At 38.7% G+C, this 26339-nt stretch overlaps 5 protein-coding genes across 7 annotated transcripts in view; 3 read left to right on the top strand and 2 right to left on the bottom strand.

Moving 5' to 3' along the window:
- Positions 1-2723, top strand: part of LOC101312930 (uncharacterized transporter YBR287W-like) — a 4068-nt gene extending 1345 nt beyond the window's left edge. The window contains exons 3-10 of the mRNA XM_004300048.1: positions 577-701; positions 837-958; positions 1264-1464; positions 1667-1759; positions 1850-1950; positions 2084-2136; positions 2231-2416; positions 2544-2723. Coding sequence (XP_004300096.1) covers positions 577-701; positions 837-958; positions 1264-1464; positions 1667-1759; positions 1850-1950; positions 2084-2136; positions 2231-2416; positions 2544-2668 — 1006 coding nt within the window. The 3' untranslated portion in view covers positions 2669-2723. The remainder of the gene's footprint in view (positions 1-576; positions 702-836; positions 959-1263; positions 1465-1666; positions 1760-1849; positions 1951-2083; positions 2137-2230; positions 2417-2543) is intronic.
- Positions 2724-9523: 6800 nt separating this feature from the next.
- Positions 9524-12966, top strand: LOC101312255 (50S ribosomal protein L7/L12-like). Of its 3 annotated transcripts, none has more exons than XM_004300045.1 (4): positions 9524-9675; positions 11321-11448; positions 11584-11630; positions 12110-12966. In XM_004300045.1, exons 2-4 carry the CDS (start codon positions 11359-11361, stop codon positions 12576-12578), a joined length of 606 nt encoding a protein of 201 aa, XP_004300093.1. In that variant the 5' UTR covers positions 9524-9675; positions 11321-11358; the 3' UTR covers positions 12579-12966. The 3 variants fall into 3 exon arrangements, with proteins under 3 accessions (XP_004300093.1, XP_004300094.1, XP_004300095.1); XM_004300046.1 differs by having other exon boundaries at positions 9578-9652; XM_004300047.1 differs by lacking the exon at positions 9524-9675 and adding an exon at positions 10276-10321.
- A 3176-nt stretch (positions 12967-16142) lies between these two features.
- On the top strand, positions 16143-19166 carry LOC101311965 (uncharacterized transporter YBR287W-like). Its single transcript, XM_004300044.1, has 10 exons — positions 16143-16598; positions 16714-16793; positions 16890-17014; positions 17099-17220; positions 17312-17527; positions 17804-17896; positions 18004-18104; positions 18324-18376; positions 18462-18647; positions 18833-19166. Exons 1-10 carry the CDS (start codon positions 16464-16466, stop codon positions 18961-18963), a joined length of 1242 nt encoding a protein of 413 aa, XP_004300092.1. The 5' UTR covers positions 16143-16463; the 3' UTR covers positions 18964-19166.
- A 60-nt stretch (positions 19167-19226) lies between these two features.
- Positions 19227-20985, bottom strand: LOC101311672 (cyclin-dependent kinase B2-1-like). Its single transcript, XM_004300043.1, has 8 exons — positions 20699-20985; positions 20471-20612; positions 20312-20373; positions 20087-20198; positions 19879-19972; positions 19710-19779; positions 19473-19611; positions 19227-19387 (listed from the first exon to the last, which is right to left on the bottom strand). Exons 1-8 carry the CDS (start codon positions 20929-20931, stop codon positions 19295-19297), a joined length of 945 nt encoding a protein of 314 aa, XP_004300091.1. The 5' UTR covers positions 20932-20985; the 3' UTR covers positions 19227-19294.
- Positions 20986-21742: 757 nt separating this feature from the next.
- On the bottom strand, positions 21743-24896 carry LOC101299486 (protein FAR1-RELATED SEQUENCE 5-like). Its single transcript, XM_004301561.1, has 3 exons — positions 24686-24896; positions 22433-24567; positions 21743-21907 (listed from the first exon to the last, which is right to left on the bottom strand). The coding sequence occupies exons 2-3, from the start codon at positions 24563-24565 to the stop codon at positions 21743-21745; spliced, it is 2298 nt and encodes a 765-aa protein (XP_004301609.1). The 5' UTR covers positions 24566-24567; positions 24686-24896.
- Between the last annotated feature and the right edge of the window lie 1443 nt (positions 24897-26339).

The raw sequence follows: 26339 nt of genomic DNA, 5'->3' as shown, positions 1-26339 counted from the left end.
TCTCTCTCTCTCTTCTCTCTCTCTCTCTCTCTCTCTCTCTCTCTCTCTCTCTCTCTCTCTCTCTCTCTCTCTCTCTCTCTCTCTCTCTCTCTCTCAGAAATTCTAAACCTCAAACTGGCCTGATAGATCAAATTCAGCTACGTACGTACTCCATAGCTATTGGAGGAGTATTGGAGGTATGTGGTATGGCTGTGGTCATAGAAGTATGGTTGTATCCACAGGATGCATATGGTTGTTGACTTGTTGTTGTAGTATATACCATTTATACATCTTCTTATCCCTTGCTATAGTGGGTAAGGCTGGAAGGGACACCACAGCTTCCACAGTACGGGATACAACAGCAACCATGCATCCTGGAAAACCATACTTCATATTGAGCACAGCCATACCTCCAATACTCCTCCAATAGAAGCAAATTAACTTGTATCTCCTTAAATTAATTCTAGACTACTCGATCGATCTGTCATGCATGCACCATAGTTCTTTCAACCCGACCCAGGATGTGCAAACTTGATTAATTGTATAAATGGTATATATAACTACTAAAATTAATTCGTTTAATGAATTTGTACGTAGGTGGTTCATGCCGGTAAATATTTTTCTTACATTCATGGTTGGTTCAATATTTGGATGGATACTCATGAAATTAACCAGAACTCCTCCACATTTGCGAGGTCTCGTCTTGGGTTGTTGCGCTGCGGGTAAACACTAGCCCGATGACATTTCATAAACTTGAATATAATTGAATGGATACATATATTATTTGGTACAGTATATATTTTTCCTAACCTCAATTTGCCACATTCTAAAGTACTGAGTTGATGATGTGAGTACAGGAAATTTGGGAAACCTTCTCCTCATTATAATTCCAGCAGTTTGTGAAGAATCAGGGAGTCCATTTGGAGATGCTGATACCTGTGATACTACTGGAACTACTTATGCTTCACTTTCAATGGCGGTATATATATGCAGCATACATTTCTTCTTGCTTCTTCTTCCTCGATCTAGTATTATTTTTGGTTCTTGTTTAGATTTCTTTATCCATTGCGAATTACGTGAAAGGAAAACATAAGCGAATTCAAAGGTAGATCTAAGCGAGCGTGGACTTAATTTTCTAACAAAAGGTTGATTATTTTTCTTCTTCCTAGAGCTACTCAAACATGCAGTTGTGTTGTAAATTCTTTATCTTTAGGATTAACACACCCTTCATCTATTACCTTTGTTATCTCTTATAAATTAACTTCAACTCCACTGCTTGTTCAGATTGGAGCCATTTATTTGTGGACCTATGTGTATAATATAGTGCGCATATCTTCAAAGACGAGCATCCAAGATCCCACGCAGACCACCGAGAGTTCATCATCAACATCCGGCCACATAAGTTACAACGAGCCTCTGCTTTCTATAGAGGACAATGTGGATCAATCTGAACTCCCCAGTAATGTATCTCAAGGAGAGGTTAAGGTTGTTCACTTGACCATGGTATTTTGCTTTGTTTATATATTCTTACCATATAGTTGAAAACCATGCTAGGTTGCAACATGATCTAACAATGGCGGAACTGCTAATAAGTTGGATTAGTGGCTTATAATTTTAACATATGATCCATATTAACACGATAATGTTATCTTTTATCTAACCCGTAGCACATTTTGGTCGTTTGAAGATGACGCGTCTAGGCAAAATAAAGGAATGGATGGTGAAGATGAACAAAAAGCTCAATTTGAAAACAGTATTTTCCCCCTCAACTATAGCAGTGGTACGTATGCACTTCATTTTCATGCTCATTTAGCTCTACAGTATCGAAACATGCATGCATCAACCAAACTAATGCTGTTTTCTTCTGTAGATTATTGGGTTTGCAGTCGGAATCATCTCTCCAATTCGTAACTTATTGATCGGAGACGACGCTCCTCTAGCGGTGATCGATGACGCTACTTCGTTGTTAGGGTATACACTTATTCACTACATGTATTCAACTACGTACAAGTTGATGTGTTCATTGTATACATTACTATTTCCTTTTCCAAAGTAAAAATGTATACATATTTAGCCTTGACTGCTTATGATGATATGATTGCAGAGACGCTGCTATCCCGCTCCTTACTTTGATAATAGGAGGTAACCTTGTGAAAGGTAATATAACTCATGTTGGCTAGATTTTCCTTTTCAGTTTTCATGTTTATAATTCTAGGGTTTAACGTACGTACTTTTGGCATCTATCTTTCAGGTTTAAGAGTGGGAGGGATACAAAAATCTATCCTTATTGGCATCATAATTGTTAAGTATGTTGCGGCACCTCTTACAGGAGTGTTGATTGTTAAAGGAGCAGTAAAATTTGGCTTTGTAAGCAACGATCCATTGTACCTGTTTGTTCTTCTGCTTCAGTTCGCTGTACCTCCTGCGATGAACATGGGTAAATATCACTGTACACTACACATGCTAGAACCACTTCATGCATGATTCACTGTAATTTTAGCAACATAAATTTCAAGATGCTCTCCTAATTAAAGAATGTGTATTTGTACGTGTTGATATCGCAGGAACCATCACACAATTGTTCAGACAAGGAGAGAGTGAGTGTTCAGTTATCATGCTCTGGACTTACATTTTTGCTTCAGTAGCGCTTACGTTTTGGTGTGCCTTCTTCTTGTGGCTTGTGGAATGAGTAGTGTCCAAACAGCAACGAATTATGCATCAGTCACTTTGAAGCTATTTCTTTAGGTGACTGATACAATTGTGCCTTCTTCTTTACGTTTTGGTCTGCTAATAGCTAGACCTGCATGTAATTGAGGGCGAATTTTGAAATAAAGCAAGAAAAGCAATTAGTGAGCGACGTTTTTGTATTAACTGCCTGGTTGATCGAGCCAGCCAGTTTTGCTTGTTGATTCTAATAGAGGTTTGATATTACTTCAACAAACACATGAGCAAATGAAAACTTGCTTCTTCACTCCAATCCACGTAGGGCATATTTTGTTTCACAAGACCGTCGACATTGCCCACCTGTTATAGAAATTAATTCATCCATGGACTCCTTGATACTAATTAATACTTAAATCATATTTGATGCTGGTAGGATGGAGCAGAATAATACTAATATGCAAAGAGTTTACTTATGGGACATGTTCAAGCTACTAGTAAGCACTAAGCTAGCCTTGCTCAGGGAGTATGTACAATTCTGTGGTTGAGCTACAGATTTTAAAATTTTTTGGCGTCGATTGTCGTCCTCGCGATCGTCAGACTCCAAAAATCATCGAGGTTAGTTGAGTTCCTACAATTATTAGTTGGGTGAAGATCAATACTGATGATGCATGGAAACGTGTGTTTCGGGAAGAGCTGGTTATGGTGGAGTGTTTAGGGACTATAAAGGCACTTATGGGTGTCTTTGCTTCTAATTTAGATATTTCTAGTTTCGTTGATGTGGAGATCATGGCGGTTATTCAAGCAATTGAGCTTGCTTGGATTAAGGAGTGGAAGCACGTACATGCATCTGGCTTGAAGTTGATTCAACCCGGCCTGGTGCTTAATTTCCTACATGCACCTCATCTAGTTCTATGGAGACTTCGTGTTGCTTGGGATAATTGTTTGTACTGTATAGTGCAAATGCATTTCAAATCTTCTCATAATTTCAAAGAGGGAAATCAGGTGGCAAATGCATTTGCTAATATTGGTTTGTCATCATCAGGCTTGGTTTGGTGGAATGAGGCTCCTCCGATCCTTTTCTTTTAGATCTTTGTCTACGAGATTGTGTTCGACTTACAAACTTCATGTTTGGTTGAGTTGTTTTGTAGTCTTATTATTGTTAATGTGAATATTAGCACACCTTTACAGTTTCTTCTAGTTTTAGCGAAGGGCATGGCTTTGTTTTCCCTTCTGTTTGTTTGTAATATCTAGCTTCATTAAAAGGGATTGACATGCTTGCTCTATCCACTCATATTTTAAGGTAGAATACCCAAATCAATAGGCAGCATTTTAGAGAAAGAAGCCATAATCAAATCATGAATATACCACACTAGGATCAATTGGAACTGCCTCATAGACAAAAGCATTCTTAGCTTTCCAGATTTCCCAGAGCAGAAAAGAAACTTTGGTAAGAAACTCATCTCTAATTCTTTTGCAGCCCTTCATCATGAGAGTAATGTTTTCAAACCACGAATCCAAAGTATCGATAGCTTGTAGATTAATCGTGTAATGTAAGTCAAAAGCAAACCAATCATACACTGAACTAGGACACTGAAGGAAGATGTGTTCAATAGATTCAGGAAACATATCACACATAGGGCACAAAGGGGAAGGTATCGTTTTCCTCTTGTAAAGATTCAGGTAACACGGTAGAGCACTGGTCAGAATTCTCCATAGGAAATTACGAATCTTAGGAGTAGATTGAGTAGACCAAACCGTCTTCCACACGAGGTGATTCATTATGTGGGATGAGTGAGCCTGTTGCGTGGTAGCTAGGCTTGTATGTTTGGGAGTGTATGAAATGATAGCCAGTTCTCATTAAGTATTGGCCACACTGTCTTTGACCAAATAATTCTATCCATCACGGTTTGATCACCCAAGGCTAATAGCTCAATATCCTGATGGTCCTCATAAATTAAATCACTGATCATATCAACCTTCCAACTCTTTGTATCCCAGTCAATTAGGTCCTTCACTATATGAGGTCTAGAGCTGTTCACAAGAAGTAGAGCCTCAAGAAACCATGGTTAGAAGAAAGAATCCACTTATCAACCCATATATCAATCATCTCTCCATTACCAATTACTTGTCATCTTGCTCCCTCAACAATTAGATTTTTGCCATCTAAAAGCCCGGGAACCCTTTCCGGCATTTAGAATATCAGAATGTGGGTAATAAATTCCTTTTAGAATCTGAGCACATAAAGAGGTAGGATTTTCATGTATCCTCCAAACCTGTTTAGCTAGGAGTGAGGTGTTAAACTCTCTGAGATTTCCAAAACCCAGGCTACCACAATCTTTTGCTTGGCCAAGAAATTCCTAGCTTCTCCAGTGGATTTTGTTCTCATCCTTCTTCTGACCCTACCAAAAATTTACCATCATCGCATCAAGCTTTTTGCAAAGAGTGGCTGGAAATTTAAAACAATGCATGGGAAATGTGGGAACAGCTTGGGCCACCGATTTAATGAGATTTTCCCTCCCTACCATTGACAAGGTGAAAAGTTTCCATATCGGTATCTTGTCAACCAACTTTGCTTTGATAAAAGAAAGTGAAACCTTTTTTGATCGACCCCAAATGGTAGGGAGACCAAGATATCTCCCAGAATTTAAGGTGGCAGGGACTCCCAAAATTTTACACATATAATGCACCCTAGCTTCTGGCATGTTCGGTGTACAATAAAGAGTAGACTTAGTTTGATTAACAAGCTGACCCAAGGGAACACAATACACATCAATGATTCGCATAATTTCTTGGCAATTAGCAGTTGTGGCCGTTAAGAAGATCGAACAAGAGTCATATGCAAAGAAGAGGTGCGATAAAGTCGGACCATGAGAACTTAGGTTGATGCCTTGTAAAGACCCAACTTCGCAAGCCCTTTTGATAACTGAGGAGAACACATGCATCTCAAACAAATAAGAACAGGTAGGGAGAAATTGGGTCGCCTTGTCTCAATCCCGTAGAGGGTTTGAAGTACTCCCCTACCTTTTCATTTAGAGTAACAGCAAAGGACACAAATTTGACACATGCCATAATTAATGCCAAATCTCATTCGAATTAGAACCTCCTCAAGGAAATCTCACTCCACTCTATCGTATGCCTTGCTCATATCCAACTTGAGAGCAAGTTCTTGAATGTCTCATGATTACCTCAACTTCAAATAATGGAAAGCCTCGTGTGCAACCAAGATGTTATCTTGTATTTGACGATCTGAAACAAAAATACACTGATGAGGTGATATAATACCTGGGAAAAACTCTTTCAATCTATTTGTCAATAGTTTGAAGAGAATCTTGTATGAGTAATTACAAAGACTTATTAGACAGAATTGATCAACTTTCTCCGGACAAGGGATCTTTGGGATGAGCACTATGTTTGTCTTGTTCAGATCCTAGAGGATTTGAGCAGTCTCATGAAATTCCTTTGCAGTAGCCCTCATAGTCTCATTGATGATGCTCCAAAATTTCTGAAAAAAATATCCCGTAAAAACCATCCGGGCCCGGAGTCTTATCAGCCCCCATTTGGAAGGTAACATCTTTAACTTCTTCCGCAGAGAATTCCTTGGCAAGAGAACAATTCATCTCAAGGCTAATAACCTTAGTCACTGCATGTAAAGCCTCACCCCAATCTCTCTCAGCAAAGCTTTTGAAAATATCTTTGAAATAATTCTCCATTTCAGAACGTATTGTGCCCTCGCGGTCCAGCCATACATCATTAGAGGACTTAATTATAAGAACTTTGTTCCGCTGCCTCCTTTGGATGGTTGTAATCTGGAATTTGAGTCACTAGCTTTGAGCCAATTAACTTTGGATCGTTGAGCCCAGTATTTCTCCTCTTTCTTCAGTTGTAGCCTCTTGTATGACTTATAGTTCCTCAACTCTTCTATTAATCGCCACAAGATTATTATAGAATTTCCTCTTACTCCACTTGGATAAATCATGACTACGCAGCCCCTACGGCCCTATATACACCTCTGACTTCTTGTGACCCATTGGGCAGCCCTTATGGTTGAAATGTTGTCTATCATGATGCCTCCACCACATCTCTACATTCAAGATCATCCACCCACATTGGTTTGAACTTGAATAATTTTGGTCCCCAAACTAATGGTAGATCATAATCAAAAATAAGAGGACAATGATCAGACCCCACACGGGGGTGATTGAAAACACTTGATTCAAGCCACCGCTCCAGCCACCTTGTGTTAGCAACCCCTCTATCCAACTTGATCTTTATGAGACCCCCTCCAGGCCAATTGTTGCACCATGTAAACTTCTGCCCCTTTGATTAAAGCTCAATCAGATCGTTAGATTTCATAAACTCTCGTAGAAAACGCCTCATACCCGGATTCCAAGGGTTTCCACCCTCCTTCTCATGAGGCCATAAGAACTCATTAAAGTCACCAGTATAAAGCCACAGAAGATCAATAGAACTAGCTAAATTAGCCAACCTATTCCAAAAGCTAGGCCTATCTTTCTTGTCTGGTGGTCCATAGTGGTCCATAGAACCAAGTGAATCGAACCAAGGAATCGTCAGACTTGAACTTGACCACTATATCAATCATGAATTTGGATTTAGAGAGAATTTGAACCGTAACAGTGTTATCCATGCTAGCCCCCCAACAATTCTAATGGGTTTCACAGTAGTACCAAGCGAAAACTTACAGTTCTATCTTCCTTAGTGTTTTAATGTCCTTGTCCTTCATTCGAGTTTCTGAAAGAAAGACAATAGACGGGCGATACTTTCTAATAAGCTCTTTAAAAGACTGTTTTGTCATGAATTGCCCTAGTCCATGACAATTCCAACTAATTTGTATCATGGCGACCTTGTGGCTATAGGCGAGCCACCACCGCCTTCAACGCTTTTGCTCATTAAACAACCATTGTTCACACCCTCAGAATTCAATACTAGAGTCTCAGTTCTAGAGGTGGAGTGTTTGGTGAATTTCTTTACTTTCCTGCCAGAGGAAGATTGGGTATTCTCAGACTGAAAAGGTCTTTTCGCTTGGCCTTCACTAGGTGAAGGAGAAAGGTTTGGATATTTGTGGTCATGATTTGTGGTGGTGAGACTGGAGAGATGTTAGCTAGTGATGGAATGGGATATGAGTAATTAGAACTCGGGGGTGTTTGCAGAAAAGGTTGAGAGATAAAACAGTTAAATTAATGTAGCTGGGTTGAAGCTAGCAGCATTGTTACCTTGATTAAAAACCGTGGATAGCTTAAGTTTCTTTCTTTTGTCACATGTTGAAACACTTTTTGGGAGGAGATCAAATCCAGGCAGAGGGTAGGGCATGAAAGTATTATTTAGGTTTGGCACATGTGGGGTAGAAGGGTGTACCTTGAAAGTTCCCTTAACAGAGCCTTTGTGTGGTTACTTTCACAGTAGTTGACAACAGAGGTATGGTTGGTTGTGTCAGAAATTTGTAGTTTGATAGAGGGGGATGACTGTTGTAGGTGAGGCTCCATGATGTGACTTGAGGACGCTCTTTGGGGTTATAAATTTTGCCCGTTGTCTTCACTTTCCACAGGGTGAACAGTTTGGTTGGGAAACCTCCTTCTATTCCAACCACTAGCCGTCTTCATTTGTGTGGGTTCCTTCATGATTTACTTCCGAGGTGGTACTGCTTTAAGCCAATCACCATATTCATTCTCATTGCATGGGTCAGCTCCATTGAGGCATGAAGTTTTTGGTAAATCGGTATGGCCTAATCTCCCACATACATAGAAAAAGTCGGACAATTTCTCGGATGAAAAACTAACCCACTTCTTTGTTCCATCGTCTCGTGGGAGTTCATAGCATGTGGGTAGAGGATCACGAGCATCTAGAAGGATTTTGACACGGAGAAAGTTGTAGGTGCCTTCCTCACTCTCAAGGGGGTCCTTCATTCTGATGAACTCTCCAAATTTCTTAACCATCTCCCTGACATTCTCCTCTTCAAACATGTACGAAGGAACTCTCCTGACCTGCACTCAGAAGGCTATTTGGTTGCTTTGTAGTTCCTTGATTGCAAAAGATTTTGGCCATTCTTGAAAGTGAACTGAGTATCTCATGATTGACCATAGTGAACCATCTAGAATGTCCTTTGTAGCTTCAGCATCTTTAGCAGTAACAAAAAACATCCGATCATTTAGATCTCTTTCATTGCTAGCTATATTAACACATGCCCAAGCCTCCATCCCTCACAAGCTCCAAGTCACGCCTACACCATCACTCCAGCACGTCCACTGATGCCGAGCCCACACCACTGCCACTTTGTCGCTTTGTCATATCACTAGTGGATAGTGCCATCCTACTCCACTATAGCCTTATCCTACATAGTGTCAATCCATATTTGGAATCTAGCTAGACTCGAAAGAGAGCCAACCCAGACGCTCCTCTCATTCCCTCCACCTACCCGTGGTGGCTTCACCGCATGTCTCATTGCATCATGGTGGGTCCACTCATCACTGATCACACCTCTTAAAGACAAATCCCACCTACCCGGAATTGACTTGATTTTGTTTCTGTTAAACGGTTTGATCGATTGTTTATGTTTATTTTAAACAAAAATAAATAATTTGGGCCGAAGCAACCGATCCAAATCAGGATTGCGGATTAAGACTTCGATAATGAAATTTGTTAAATCGTATAGATCCAACATGTGAACTTGCTCTTAATATTAACTTGACCCATAAGACTAACATGTTAACCCAACACACAGTACCATTTGGTCTAGCGGTATAGTCTCCCTTTAATAAGTAGGAGGTTGTGAGTTCGACTCACGAAATACATGATTAATAAAAAATAAACATAAAAAAACCCAAAACAAAACAGGTTATCCCAACACAACCCACTACAAAAGGGTGTTGTTGGAATTTTGTTACGAGTTACTCAAACAAGAACTCCGACTCCCTCACTAGTCAGGTCAGGCAGCCCATTTCCAACCGAGTTCTTTTTCATCCTCTCCACTCTTCAGCCGTGTCCTTGAGTTCAGGTCGACGAGAATCTCTCGGTCAGGTTTTGTTATCTCCATCTCTGTATACTAAAGATTTCTTATTTTGCTGTCGTCGGTGTTCTCTTTCTGCTGTTAGGTTCTCTTTCTTATTTCTCGAATTGCTTCTGTCGGGTTTTGTTTTTGATGGGTATAGGTAGAAGTTTAGACCAGTTCTTGATGAGGTTTAGTTATTTATGATCATTTGGACCGAATATGTGTCTAAAGCTAATGACAAAACCATATGAAGATGGATTCTGTAGGGTTTTAAAGTAGTTGAATTGAGTTTAGAACTACGTATCTTGTGGCTGCAAATATAAATTGTTAGGTTATTGGTCAAAACAATGAAGTAAACTTGAGTTTGGAATCTATTTGAAAGGTTGAACAGGTTGAACTGGACCCAAATCGTGACATGGTATGAATGATGTTGGCATAGACCGATATGCATAAGATGGTTGAACCGTATGATTGGGAATGGCTAATTGTTAAGTACTTTTTTTAGTGTTGGGAACTAAATCGAGAAACGGTACCTAACGGGTAATCATGATTTGTACTCAAGGGTTTACTTATAGGATTGAGAATATCATTTAGGCACTTGAGATCGTTTGCATTCGGGATCAAGGATATACTTAAGCAAGAACCTGCAAATGAGGGTTGCACTGCTTAATCCAGGTAGATGGCCATTGGTTTGAGGAGTCGATTGCATAACCAATATTAGCAATGTACTTTTATTCTACTAAGTTTATTCTTAAGGAGGTATATAGTATGCATAACAAGCAGAGTTATTAGCAATGTACTTGCAGTATTTCTATGTTGAAGAAACTAGCTGCTTTGTTTTCTTGTTGGTTTGGTGCTTTTTTGTTATTACATTTGGTCAGGGGTCCCTTTTTATCAATGATGGTTTGCTCATCTCATATAAATGATGGTAAGAGAAATAAAAGTATGCCATCTTCCAGCAACTATTTAAAAACATACAGTACAGACATGGAATCCAACTTTCTCACCTAAGATTTCTCAGGATTTTCTATCAAATCCATATAGTAGCACCCCTCCCAAAGCACCGAAACCAACAACCAATTACCAATTGATGGGGAGGCCAAGATTTTTATAAGTGTCTATCCAAGGTTTTTACAATCTCATGTGGGATCTGCTCTCAACATATTAGCTAACTTGGTCCAGGTAGGGTATAATTGGTTTAGTTCAAATGAATTTCCTTTTTGCTTATGAGAATTCTTAGGGTAATAGGAACAAAAGATCTTCTCTTTTTTATTTACTGAGGTTTCTAAATGTGACATAGGATTCTGCTATAAGGGTTTCATTACTATTAATTCAGGCTAAATCAAACAAGGATTTACTGATTGGGTTTGAACAGTCCATACGCATGGGCAATGGGCTCAATCACCACTGGCCTCTAAGATGGCATACTCTATACTTTCCTTACCATCATTCATCATTATGTGCTTCGCATTACCACCTGTCAATCAAAGGAGTTGCTGGATGTTAACTCAGTTATTCGGCAGTTCATTTTGATTGAATCTTTTTAATCTAAGTTATTTATGCGACTAATGTCTTTTTTAGGTGGTCTAGAATTAATATCAGTCAAATAATATAAATTGAAACTGTGGTACTTCCATTTCACTTTGTATTTGATGATGATTTTACATTTGACAGGGTGCAAGTTTGGCTTTCCAATTGTTTGTTAAAAATCAATGGCATGTCTGCGACACTTCCGGAGCCAAGCCCGTGTTTCTCAATCCATTACTACTATCTTAGGGTACAAAGAACATCTTCAAAGTAAGGTACATCTGCCATTTATCATTGGAAAATTACATTATTTAGTCATTTTGTACTTTCCCAAAGTGATTATGCTTGGTAATTGTCATTTATTTGTTCAGTCGTTCTTCCTTTAATTATTTCCTTTATTTACATTCCAGGCTGTAATACACTCACCTGTGAGGATTGTGGCTCAACAAATATCAGGGTAAGTTTGGCAGTTGGAAATCAACTTCATGTCCCAAAAGTATGTTCCTGTTTTTGTTCCCTTTCTTTTCTGTTCATTGTAATTTTTACTATTGTTGCTTTTTTGGTGAATTCGAATTTTCTTTTTGGTTCACTGGTATTCTGTTTAGTAGCAGTAGATGGGTTTGTTCTGTATAATGAATATGATTTGTACAAGCAACTTACATGTTGTGATGATGTCTTGAATACCTATGTATACATTGGTGATAGGCCATGAATGTCAATATACATATACCGTTGGTCTGTTGATATAATTGAGCCTCTATCATGAAGTTTCAATTTGGAAACTGAACTACTTGATTCTCAGGAAATGTAATGATTGTCATCTTTTTCTTTAGTCATGATAGTCTTCTAGTCCAGCTAGGTAATGAATCTCTGTTACAGAAAAACCCAACCCCTTTAGCTTTCCACAATGTCCTTAACGACAAATGTTTCCTGCAGGTCCCAATCCAGACCTGCCACATGCAGTCTTTCTCGCACCCTCTACACAGCTACTGGAGAAAGCAAGTCTCAGTCCAAGAATCTTGAGCGCATTGCTGAAGACCTCTTGGACCTCACAAAGATTGAGAGGCAAGACTACTCCATCCTCTTCAGGCTAAAAATGGGCCTCAACCAATATGGACCAGCAGTCTCAGGGATAGACCCAACATCTTCTGAATCTGGGTCTGCCTCCGCAGACTCCAAGGTTGTGGAGAAGACCGCATTTGACATAAAGCTTGAGAAGTTTGACGCATCTGCAAAGATCAAGATCATAAAGGAGGTTAGGACTTTCACGGATTTGGGACTAAAGGACGCTAAAGACTTGGTGGAAAAGGCTCCAGTTGTGCTGAAAAAGGGTGTCACCAAAGAGGAGGCAGGGTCCATTGTTGACAAGCTCAAGGAGTTGGGTGCTACTGTGGTATTGGAATGAAGGGAATTCCCTTTCTTTGTTTTGCTTCTTCTCGTACAATTGTGATCGATGAGTTCAATGATAGAAGGTGGGATTTTTGGAGCTTGTTGAATTGGGGCTCCTGTGCTTTCATGTTAGGGAGATGGCTATTAGATTCTACAATGCATACAGCTAACGAAGTACAGGTTAGGAATCCTTCCTAAATGTTGCTGTCACCTACTTGTTTTCGTTCACCAGTCACAACCCTTCAATAAAGTGTTTGTAGCCAGAAATTTCTGACGAATGTTTTTCAGTGAAGATGGAGAGCGAAAGAAATAGATGATTTATGAAAAAGTAACAATAAAATAACGTGAATTATTTATTAGTGAATGAGATAAAATCATGAAGATATAGATCAATTACTTGCCTCTATGGCTCTTATCGTCTGACTATCTGAGAAAAAATTATGAATGGACCAAAGAATTTACTTGCATTCGATGAGTTTTTTTTACGTGGAATACTTATTTGATGGTATACTGGCAAATGAACATCAATCTTTGTGGACATTAAGGAAATTCTCATAAAGAGTAGATTTATGTTTTAGAATGTGGATGTGTTGTATTGTAGGTAAACAACTCAAATGTTACAACTTGTATTTTTGTGAGTTGAACTCATAACCTTCCATTTATAAGAGCAAATGTGTCCATTTTGGGAGGGTTGGATTAGTTTTTAACCCGGGTTAATACACTATTAATCTAAATTAGTCTTTGGTCTTTGGATTGATAATACAACAACGGGATTGATAATAGGACTGATTACTATTCATTTTTTTATTAGTTTGGAAAGAAAAAAAAATTATATGTTTATCTTTTAGATATGATCCTTTAGATATCCATTTAAACAGCCTTTGTTAAACATCAGTTGAGATATATCTGATGTCTTTTATGTACAATTGGGCTCTCTCCCAATGTGCGAGTGGTACATTTGCTACTGATTGAAATAGTTGTGGGTCCTGTGCAAAAATTAGTTTGGGGTAAGACGAGGGTTAATCTTTAACCCAGCTCTTAGTCGGGTCTGCTGAGTCTTACATAGACCCAGCTTAATTTCAACCCGGTGGATGATGCTTTTGATCCATGTTTTAATCTAACCATTAAATTAAACCACTGCATCATCTGCTCCAGAGGATAGACTTTGCCGCAAAGACCACATGATGGGCGGCTTCACGTATTAACATATTAACGATTGGTGTAAAGTAGTCTTCTCCACATAAAAGTTATTTCTCTGCCTTAATCTATATGTTCATAAGTCGCCATAGTCGGGAAGCCCACTTTCAAATCAAACCGACTGACTGACTGGTAGTCTGGCAGCTTGCTTGTGGGGTTATGTGAGATTACCGATATAGGGGTGAATGATTACTAAACAAATGAATGGTGGAGGTGCTCAAGTCTCTCTTTTCCTCATATAGAATAAATAGTTGGATGAAACATTGAACAAACAGAGCCACAACTCTAGACGAGTACGTCTCTTGCTCTCTTCATAGGATTGTTGTTTGCTTTCATGAGCCCCTCTGAGCTTTGGCCTTTTGCTTTGAAAATCTCCATGGAGCTATCTATCTGGGCAGCTGATTCAACTTTGACTTGCTTGTTGTAGTGCAATGACAACAATTGTCTTTATGTTATTGAATCAGATTCTGCTTATATTATGAGTCTATTTCGTCGGCTGCCTTGCATAGGATATTTGTCTCTATTTGTAATCAAGTTGTGTGACAAAATGATGAAATAGAAGGAAAAGAACTCATCCTCATGAAGAATGGCGATGGGAGTGTAGGAAAAAAAAAATGAAGATCCTCCAAATTAGTTATTATCACGACTATATGCCTAGGTTGTATTATATTCTTCTTTCTTTTTCATAAGAATTAAAATTTATTTAGTCCTTATGGTTTGAAGTCGATATCTATTTAGTCCTTGTGGTTTTATTTTAATCTGAATAGTCTTTAAAGTCACAATTTTTTATTCAAATAGTCCTTATGGTTTTATTTTAATTTGAATAATTCTTAAAGTCATGATTTTTTATCTAAATAATCATTTCGACAATTTTCTCAGTTAAATGCTATAAAGACTATTTGGATGAAAAATCATAACTTTAAGGACTATTCAGATTAAAATAAAATCATAAGGACTATTTGGATGAAAAATTGTGACTTTAAGGACTATTTAGATTAAAATAAAACCATAAGGACTAAACAAATATCGACTTTAAACCACAAAGACTATACAATATTTTACCATTTTCATAAATACAATAGAGTGAATTGGAGGTTTCACATCCTCCAATATTCTTCTTCTTTTTCATATTAATTTATCCTTGTGAATTCCGTTGTGCCTATTATTATGAATTGAAGGTTTCACATCCTCAATAAAATGATACCATTTAAAAAATAAAAAATAAAAATGATACCATTTACTTATCATGATATAGTTTAGTTTTACAATTTCACATGATTATGAATCTCTTATTTATGTATTTCATTAGAAGGCGCAAAATATCACAAAATGTAATTTCACTACTACAACAATAGTACCGCACGACAAGCAACCACTCGACTAGAATTGGGAGGGACGTTGTTGTCATTGCCTCATAGTTTGGTAGCGATGACATGGTGTAGGGATCATCTTTCAATTTTCAAGTTTCTCCTTTCACTAGGGCTGGGCACAGGACGGGACGGGACGGGACGGGAATGTGTTTTTAAAAATCTGTCCCGTACGTCCCGATCGGGATAGGGACGGGACCGGGACGGGATCGGGATCCCGACAAATTTTTTTTTTTTTTCAAGAATAAATTAATTGATTATCAAACATCACCACAGGTGGAAAAACGGGTTGAGAAACTCCAAGCATTCAAATGCTCCACCACAATTGATCAGTGTATGAAATTTTTGACATTTTTATGCTGTTTGGAACAACATTAATGAAATTAATGGAAAAAAAATATCCAAAAACACATAAACAAAAAAAAAGAACATTGATGAAATTAGAAGTACTAAAATCAACAAGAACATAGGTGCATAGGTGCTAAATTACATCCCACTTTAAAAGTACTAAACATCCCACATTAAAAATTAACCCTCAAACAACAACTAAAAATATCTAAAATCACACAAGCAAAAAAAAGAACATGAATTAAATTAAAAGTATTATTTTAGACTAAATTAAGTGTGGTTGAGTGCATTGTAACACCATGCAACCTAAAAAATCAAATATAAAATGAATAAAATCAAGTATTCTAATATTACAGGACGGGACGAGATTTTTCGGGATAGTCCCGTCCCGTCCCGTCCCGTTATGGTAATGTTAAAACGGGACGGAACGGGACGAGAAGGGACGGAATTGCTATTTTCAAAACCTATCTCGTCCCGTCCCGTTAACTTTCAAGACAGAACCGGTACAGAATCGGGATTCCGGTACTAAGTGCCCAGCCCTACCTTTCACCATGGAAATGGAAAGTGGCTTGCATGCATGAGACAACCGCAAAAACAGAAAGCAAATTTGTACTCAAACATTACTTGTCCTTATCGGAGATTCCCAGAAAAAACAAACACGTGACGCAAGTCATGCAATCCTTTGTAATCGAATAGAAAAAAGAAAGAAAAACCCATGTCAATCATCGATCTCCATCATTCACATTCATTGTGACATTCACTGTGTGGAGTCAATAATACTAAATGCAATTTCTCACTTGCTCCTTACCTTATTTGCTTTCCCAGATTTTCAGCTTCTTCCTCTTCATCATATCTTCAGAGGGTTCTTGTAGACCTGAAATTTCTGAAAAAGTCCATGTATATGTTTCATTAAAGGATAGGAGGCAGCTAGGTAATTGAAGCTCATTTTGATTTCTGGGTGAGTGGTGAAGAGCTTGTTAGTATCAAGAATGGCGGTTTTGCAGCTCTTCATCACCGCCTCGATTCCGGTCTTGAAGGTGCTCTTCATCACTGCACTTGGATCCTATCTTGCACTTGAGCGAATTAATATTCTTGGGGAAGAAACCAGGAAGAACTTGAATACAGTAAGCTTTTCTTTCCTTATAAAAAGAACTATACTTTTGGTAATGGGATTATGTGGAATTGTGGATTTTCCATGGATAATTTTGTATATGATACAATTTGTGTGTTTGTGACCAGGTTGTATTTTATGTATTCAGTCCTGCCTTGGTGGGAACTAACCTTGCCCAGACTATTACATATGACAGTATGATTAAACTGTGAGTTCAAATCCTTTGCTTGGTTATGTTCAAAACTTACATTGATTAATGTATGAAGTATGGTGAATATGACTGTGTATGTGTGTATTTATATAGGTGGTTTATGCCTGTGAACATCTTAGTCACATTTCTTGTTGGTTCTCTACTTGGATGGATACTCATCCAATTAGCAAGACCACCTCCACATCTCAGAGGCCTCATTTTGGGTTGCTGTGCTGCTGGTACTTTCGAATTTTCTTTCGGATTTGGCAGTCTTAATTCGTATTAATGATTTCTGAAGTTAGTACCTGATTTGATGTGATCAGGAAATTTGGGGAACTTGCTCCTCATTATAATCCCAGCAGTTTGTAAAGAGAAGGGAAGCCCATTTGGAGCTCCTGATGTCTGTCACACTTATGGAATGGCTTATGCATCACTTTCAATGGCAGTAAGTAGTACTCTTCATCTTTGTCATCTTCTTCGATCTCATTAGTATGGTGTTTCTTTATGCTTTATCTTGTGTGTCTTTTGTTCTTCAGACTGGAGCCATTTATATATGGTCCTATGTGTATAACATTGTGAGGATATCTTCAAAGAGGACTACCCAAGACTTACCCCAGTCTTTGGAGGAACCCTCTGAATCAAACCAAGCGAGTTTCACTGAGCCTCTGCTTTCTTCCAAGGAATATGGGATACTGGAGGACAATGCCGATCAGTATGCCCTGCCCTGCACTATATCTCAACAAGACTCTAAGGTTCTACACTTGATCATTAAGTTGCATTAGTTGACGCTCTCTGATTGTGTTTATGTACTTCAATATCATCCAGTCTGTTCAGTGATGAACAAATTGTTCTGTTGCCAAATAGTCTCGCATGTTATGTTACGAGACTATTAATCTAGACTACTAATCCATCAGCTGATAAAGTTTGGATGTACAGTTCATATTGATAGTTTGATAAATTACATGATATTGGCAATGTGACATTTAGCTGATTTCTGACGTGGCGTATTACTGTCGTTTGTCATGCAGATAGAGCCTCCAAGTAAATCCAAAAACTGCATAGTGAGAATGTGTCAAATGCTTAATCTGAAAACGATATTTGCCCCTTCAACTATTGGAGCAGTATGGCCTTTCAGCACTGTCTTTTGCCGTGTTTCAAATACTTTGTTGCTAAATGAGCAGTAATTTGGTGAAATGTGACTCACTTATGTTTTTATTCTTTGGTAAAGATTGTCGGATTTGCAATTGGAGTCATCCCTCAGATTCGTAATCTAATGATAGGAGATGGTGCTCCTCTACGGGTGATCCAAGACACTACTAACTTGTTGGGGTATATAACTTATACAGAAACTGTACCAACTCTGTGATTTATCCCTGGAATTTGAACTTAATTATTGCTCCTAGATTATGTTACATGATTCTAGAGACGATGTTTTCTTCTACTGTCGTGCATAATGACTTTATTAAAGTCCAATCACATCAATAAGAACCTAAAAACTATTGTTTGTATTACCACTTGGTTTTATAACTTCTCTGTTCATGATTGCAGAGATGGAGCTATCCCCGCTCTTACTTTGATAATTGGAGGAAACCTCCTTAAAGGTACACATGCCAGATAGGCAGATAATAAGTCTACATTTCATGCATGAGGTAATGGTGTTTAACTTTGTTCTCATTGTTCTTTCAGGTTTGAGAGGGTCAGGGATACAGAAATCTATTGTTGTTGGGATCATCTTTGTTCGTTATGTGTTCCTGCCTCTTACAGGCATATTGATCATTAAAGGGGCGCTAAAATTTGGCTTAGTGCACTCCGATCCATTGTATCTATTTGTTCTTCTGATTCAGTATACACTTCCACCTGCAATGAACATAGGTAACCCTTATTGTTATTTTTTTTTTTTTTTTTTTTGTTTCTATCCCTTGTTGATTCACTTGCAAGAGTTCTTCAATTTTAGCAACTTTTTGTTGCTATTTGCAACTGGTGTATCCCATTGTCAGCCTCAGACAGTTTGTTAACAAGACGATTAATCATCTCCTTACTCCTTATGTAAATGGCAGGAACCATCACCCAATTGTTTGGAGCAGGAGAAAGCGAATGTTCAGTAATCCTGCTGTGGACTTATGTCTTTGCATCAGTGTCACTTACTTTATGGTCTGCCTTCTTCATGTGGTTTGTGGCCAGGCTATAGTGAAACAGCTACAAAACATCCTAGTAAAATTTATATCATTCATCTCGGATCTGATAGAGAACTGTAGGAGATTGATTCATCACATTCAAATTTTCTGAACTTTAAGCAACAGAGGGGCAACTACAAGTGTTGTAATTAGGTTCTGAATTAAATGCAAAGTAGCAATACGCTTTTACAAATCAATCCTAGGATAGATTCAACACAAATATGCTTGAGGAAAGCAAAGAAAGTTCACTACAGAACATCGTTAGCTAGCATCCAATATCAAATCCAAGAATCCATCCAAATTCCACATGTAGTGATTCTGTCATATGCTTCTTCATTTTGCTTTTCACAGACCAGCCTTGTTCAAATCATCAAAGTAAGGGTGTTCCATGGCCTTCTTTGCTGAAATGCGTTTTCCAGGCTCATATTGCAACATTTCCTGTAAACATTTCGAGCATGTATTATTAACGTGGAGATTAACAACAAACAATACCAAGTAAAAACAACCGGGTAGATCAACATACCGACAACAGATGCAACCCATCGGCATCCAAATTTGGAACAGCCTTGGACAAACGCTGAGGGCTCCACTGGGGGTACTCATGCCAGTTCATGAGCTTGCTTACACCTGGCCACATGGTTTCATTGGGAGTACCCAACAACCTACAATCACAAAAAAACAAACGATTAGCACGATTAACAAGCAAGCATGAAGGCACATCATCACTACTAAGAGAGAACTGGAAGCTGTCTCGGTCGACCTGAATATATGTAGGAGCTGTTGCAGTTCAGAATCCCCAGGGAAGAGTGCTTGCTTTGTGACAAGTTCAGCTACAAGTCCGAATAAAACATACTATTAAAACCAATAGTGCAATTGCAGAATACAAATTTCAAAGACCAAACATTAGTGCTTGAGAAATAGAACTGTACCAAATATGCAGCCAACAGACCAAATATCTACTGCAGTCGAGTAATGTGTGGATCCTAGAAGGACTTCAGGTGCCCTATACCAAAGGGTCAAAATCTGCAAGCACCAATTTCACATATGAGTAAGAATGCTTTCTACTACCTCACTACTGGGACAGCACAGTAACTTGAAATCCAAAGCAGTTAAAGATAATGAGGAAGCATACACTACCTCATGAGTATACTTCTTGATGGGCAGAGTATAAGCACGAGCCAGTCCAAGATCCGCAATCTTAAGTGTCAAAGTCTTGGGGTCCATCAGAAGATTGTGAGGCTTAAGATCCCTGCAAATCGCGGTAAAGGAAAGATTAACCAAACTACTAATCCAAGATGACTTTCTCACACAACTCTACCAAAGTGAAACTAGAGCTATCAAATCGACAAAGCCTAATTTTACCTGTGTAAGATCCCATGACCGTGGCAGAAGGCCACACCTTTGCACAGTTGGTACATCAGACTCTGCATCACCACAAATCCACAACATATTCAAGTCCATACATACTTCAAAATACTATCAGGCATAACGGAAAACCGAGATTTAGGATTGAAATCAGACCTTAACAATAGGAGCAGGAATGGATTGTCCAGACTGACGAAAAGTGCGAATGTATTTCTTGACATCAGTCTCCATGTACTCAAACACCAAGTAGAGCACAGTCTTGCCTTCCTTGTTCGTGCCTTGCTTCACATCCATCAACCTATTCAGATTCAAAATCAAATCAATATTCTCAAATCCCTAACCCAAAAATCCCCAATTCAAAACCCTAATTTAACAGAAATCGACCTGACGACGTGAGGGTCGCGGGAGAGCATGCGCAGGATGGAGACCTCGCGGAGGGTAGTGGGAGGGACGCCTTCTTCGTCTTCGTGGAGACGAGTCTTTTTGAGAGCGACGATCTTGCCGGTGGCCTTCACTCTGGCTCTGTAGACCTTCCCGTAGGTACCTTCTCCGACCTTCTCCAGTTTCTCGAACGCGTCCATCGCCGACGCTGCGATCGTCGCTCCTGGATCCTCCATTTTCTCTCTCTTAAGATCTTTCTTTCTCTCTCTAGAATTTGAGTTGGCGATTGTGGAAGTGAGGGAGGAGAGGGTTATAGGGTGGATTTATATAACGGTTTAGAGGGGTGAGATATTATTCTCATGTCCCCAACGGCAACTCTTTTTTGAAATTCAAATTGTCCGAACCACAGGCGCTCTGCTTCTCTCTGTTTTCCCTTTTTTGGTTATTTCCATAAGAGGACCGTTTCACCATTTTGGGCCTCCACCCAATTAAGTTGGGCCGGCCCGTCGAACACTAAATTTCTATTCGAATTTTCTTGAAGGTAGTATTAATATTTCAGACGTTTGAAAATGAATCTCAACATGCGCTTCTGTTTGTGTGCTTTACTTTTAGGACATTGTGTTTATGATCCAAAATACAAGAACCCAAAGGCTGCTTTCAGGTTTACAATTAGGCGTTGTTTGTATTTACAGGAGAGTTACAGTCAAGTATTTGAACACCGCCATAGTAAAACTCAAAGCTGAATTCATGAGTTACAGAAGAGAACATCAGAGTTTACTCACAACAGAATTTGTGTGTACAAAGTGATGAACAAAAGGTTAATTCTTATCTTTATCATCTATTCTACAGTTACATAGAACTATAGCTCTGCATAATTTACATTGCAAGTAATAACAGGCGAAGGCCGATGAGGAGGGGAAAAAAAAAACTATATCTTAATATATTCTCTTACCAGTATCAGTACCCAGCAACTAAAAGTGGGGAGTAAAGATGGTGAAAGCTAACCCAGCACCAGCAGTCAAACGCCCTCTTGAACTGGTCTTGGTCCTACATTTTGAGATTTAGCCTTACATTCTGAACATTCACTGATATTTTTAACTTCTGCTCTTCCATATCCTTCAAAATAGCAAGTAGTTTTGCTTGATACGCTTCACATCGCTGACTAGCAATTTCCAACTCAGCTGTCAATTCCTCAATTTTCTTGTCCTGATCCTACAACATTCAAAAGAAAGGACGGTAACTAGTAGAGCAAACATGTAGGTGCAAAGCTAGAAAAGAAGCAGTAGCATACGATAACCATGAAACTGGTTAATTCTGGAATTGTCTGACTTTCAAAACTAAATACATAAGAGAATGTACTTATATATGCTTTCAGTAGTTAATCTTATATTCCTTACACATTCAATATCATCAATGGTTAAAATAGATTTTTTTCGAAATTTAATAATTGTATTCTACATCAGTTATGAAACTGAAAATCCACATTCCTATAAACATTTTAGTTTAACACCAATTAAACTCGAAATTGATGTCTAGAACATTAATTTGATTAGATCAGACTGACAGTTCGTGGAAAGAAAATAAACAAGTAGAAAGTCCCAACAGTGTAACACAATAATGCATACTCAACAGAATACACGTTGCCGTTGGAGCACAATTATAATATGGAAGCATAAAACAAAATGTTGCAATGCATAGGCCAAACAGTGAGAAGATTCTTATGGGAAAAGAACTTACCATGGTACAAGACAGAACCTGCTCACTGCATTTCACTGGAGTACTTTGTACAACTCCGGGACCATGCTTCTTTGCAGCAGCAACCTTGTTTAAAGCTTCATGAAGAGCGTCCATTGCCACATTATAAACACGCTCAGATTCTGCCCCTTCTTCTACATATTTGGTCACCTCCCTTCTTAGATTGTCATACCGAGCAGCAGAAGAATCATGTGAATCCTTTGGCAATCCAAGAGCATGTGCATCCAACAGAACTCCACTTTTGGCATTTCTAGTCCAACGTTTCAATATATAGTGGGACGGAAGTGTAAGAACATTGGTTACTCTGAAAACTGCTAATATGTGCCTGCAAATAATACCTGAAAACTCAAACATTTGGCAGCTACAACTAGCTTTCTTCTCAAAAACATTGAACTTAACAAAATGCCCTTTGTGGTCTTCCCCAAATTTCGCAACCCGAAACATGGTTTCTGATCCTGTGTCATCAACCACAGTTGCCGGATAAGCAAGCGTTTCGACCAATTCTTCTTGGAACTTCATGAATATTATCCTCGTATACAGTTTTGCAGTTTGCTTTTCCATAGGAGACGGAGTCCTTAGAACTGGAGAGATGTTCAATGTATCATAATCAGCCTTTACTTCCTTTTCATGGCGAGTAGCAATTGCTTTTTCATACTGCTTTATCAGCACCTGAATATTTGTTGATGCATTTATATAGCCATCAAAGTATGAGTTTATATTATCACTTCCTTGGGTTACAAACAACTCCCCAAAAAATGTATCACGAAGGAAAACTGGCACCCATTGCTGGCGAGCATAGTACATTGACTGAAGCCATTCATTACTATCAAGATCATACCTTTTAATAAGCGACTCCCAACATATCTCAAATTCATCAATTGTCTCTGTCAAATTAATGCACCTCAAGAACTCGGCTTCAAAGGTTGGGTGTGATTGATAAATGTGGGACAATTTCTCCTGAGCTTCCCTGAACACGTTCCATTTACAAAAGCGGTGGCAGGTTCCAGGAAATACTTGCATCACAGCAGCCCTAATGATTCTATCCTGGTCTGTTGTGATTGAGACAGGTTGGCAGCCAGACATAGCAGCTAACCAAGTCTGGAACAGCCAAACAAACGAGGACTCTGACTCATTAAGGAGTAATGCACATCCAAACAACACTGGCTGTCCATGATGATTCCACCCAGTAAATGGAGCAAATGGAACCCGGTATCGATTTGTTCTATACGTGGTATCAAATGTAACAGTGTCTCCAAAGTAACTATAGTTCATTCTTGAATTTGAATCAGCCCAAAATATGTTACCTGTTGAGTTCTCAAAATCACCCTGAACAGCACAAAAGAAACCAGGATCCTCATCCTGCATTCGCTTCAAATAGTCAAAAACAAGCTGACCCCCACTCCCAAGAGTCCTCTGCCTGCTACTGCTCATGTAATTCTGGCAATCAACTTTCGTAAAACCAACATTATTAACTCCCCCTGATTCCTTTATCAGCACGGACATTACCCCGCTGGGACCCATCCCAGCTGCTTGAAGAGTATCAATCAGACTCCGAGCAGGACCAGACACATGCCTATGCGAACGGAGACAATGCACCTTATCCGGCGGCACAAGCTCATGGTTATGCTCCTTCACTAGTTTCGAAACAGCCCATCTCCCTGAACTCTGCTTCTTCACAGTCATCTGCGCCTTGCAACCGACTCTAGTGACTGTACGCTGCCTCTTGGACCTATTTTCACCTCCATCACGCCGAAACCCTTCCCGGGAACACACAATCTGCCGGCATATGATGGAGCCATCACGCCGCGACCTCTGGTACACACTGACCCTGGTACTAAAACCAACTCTCCTAGCATAAGAATTGTAGAAAATGCGAGAGGCCTGTTCCGAATCGAATTCCATGCCCTCACAAGGCTCAAGATTGGGGTCCCCATTACCCAAATCATCACCAAACCTAGTGGAACGAGAACCAAGCTGGACCAAATCGTCTTCTTCGAAAAGATCATAAGCATCATCAGGGTGTTCTAAGTCGAGGGCAATAGCGTCATCTTCCCCAGAACCACCCAGGTCAAATTCCACCACATCGTTGCCAATGGTCAGAGGCTTATAGTCCATGACTGATGATAATTTACATCAAGATAATGATGCTGATCATTATAATTTCCATCAAATTCGATAATTCAAACTTAAGGCGGAAGTAACAAGGAAATTAGAACCCAGATGAAGATAACTGACCGTAGAGTGAGCTGAATCAGAGGAGCTTGAGATGACCAAAACGACGCAGTTGAATTGGGAGTTGGTGGGTTAGGGTTTTGCATTAGTGGTGGCAATGTGTGAGAAATGGAGGTGATGAGGTAGCAGGTTTGGTTGAAAGAGAAGGAGGAGGGAATTTTGGGGGTTTGAGTTTGAGGGTTTTCAGGTTTTTGGGGAAAACACATTTGGGTGTGAGAGAGGAAGATGGGAACTTTGTTCTTCTTAAAGTGGGGGCAGTGATCTGATGCTACGCGTCGCTGCTTTGTCAACTGCCATCTTCAAGCCTAGGGTGGTTTTGTTACTTACCTCTCCCAAATGATTACTCAAGATGTTCGAAATTACTCATCCACTGATTCATACTCTATGGCGTAAATACATTATTGTTCAAGACATCAAGATACTGGCTTGATAATTACTACTCACGGACTCACCTCAACTACTGCTGGTTGGTATAACAGTCTACCTCCCTCTACTCTTCATACTTTTTTAGGGGGTTATTCTTTGTAATTAGTTTTTCTTAGTTTTTTCTCATCAAAAAATAAATAAATAAACATGATCAAATTAGAGATACATGGTCGTGAAACATGAGGATTCCTATTTGGCAATGTAAATACATTCTTAAGATTTCAAAATGTGTTTGGTAATTTTAGTTGAAAGTAGGTCTCAAAACCGAAAGAAATGAAAAATGAGTTTAAGATTTGATTCGCGAAACTTAAGAGCTAGAAAATGACTGCATAGTCCTTGATCAAGTGGTGGTGAGATTTATCTATTCGTCATTGACTCACCGAGATTACCTATTGGCATCGTTTGGTTCGTGAAAAATAAGTATTAGCAAAGCAAAAATGTTCATTTCTGGCGTTTGGTAAGAAACGAAAAATGGGGGAGAAGCGGTTCCTCTAAACCCTCATTCTTTCACTACATTTATTACTCAAAACATATTATTTTATCAAATTAATTACAATAATTTTAACAATTTTTCAGATAATTTTTCTTATATTACCAAACATCAAAATGAGATGTTCTTTAGAAATTTTATTTACCTTCTCTTCCACCCTTTCAAGGCTTTCCATGGGAAAGACAGAGGAATTAGGATTAAATTCATTTCCGCAAACCAAAATAGTCTACATTGTCACTCATATGGTGATGCAGTCGTATATACAAAGAGTTAGCAAGAACGGTAATGAACCTTGTTTACCATAAACAAAAGAGTGCGGCTATTGGGACCTCCAGATTTGCTCATTGTACCTCTCTGTCTCTTTATACCTTATTTTTATTTTTAAAAATAAGCATTTGCTCATTAGACATCCTTTCAAATTCTTAAAATAACCTTAGGTTTGTTATTCATATATATTTCAATAATTTACTCATTATACCTCTTATTCGCTCTCTAAACCTCCCACACTTTATTTTTTTTTTTTCGCATGAAAACATCTATTTCAGACCTCGATTGCTTGATTTCTTTTTTCTTCTTCTCTTTTTTCATGAAAACCTCTTTTGCAACCTCAATTCTTTGTTGTTGTTGTTGTTTTTTATTTTATTTTATTTTATTTTTTTGCATAGAATGTCATTAACCTATATTATTTGATCAAGTTGTAAGAACGATTTTTCAATGACAACAAATTTAAAAAAATTTAAA

This window comes from Fragaria vesca, linkage group LG5 (assembly GCF_000184155.1).
Source record: "Fragaria vesca subsp. vesca linkage group LG5, FraVesHawaii_1.0, whole genome shotgun sequence".
Classification (NCBI taxonomy): Eukaryota; Viridiplantae; Streptophyta; class Magnoliopsida; order Rosales; family Rosaceae; genus Fragaria; species Fragaria vesca.
Note: the sequence above shows the minus strand (reverse complement) of the source record. Positions and strands in the feature narration are given on the sequence as shown.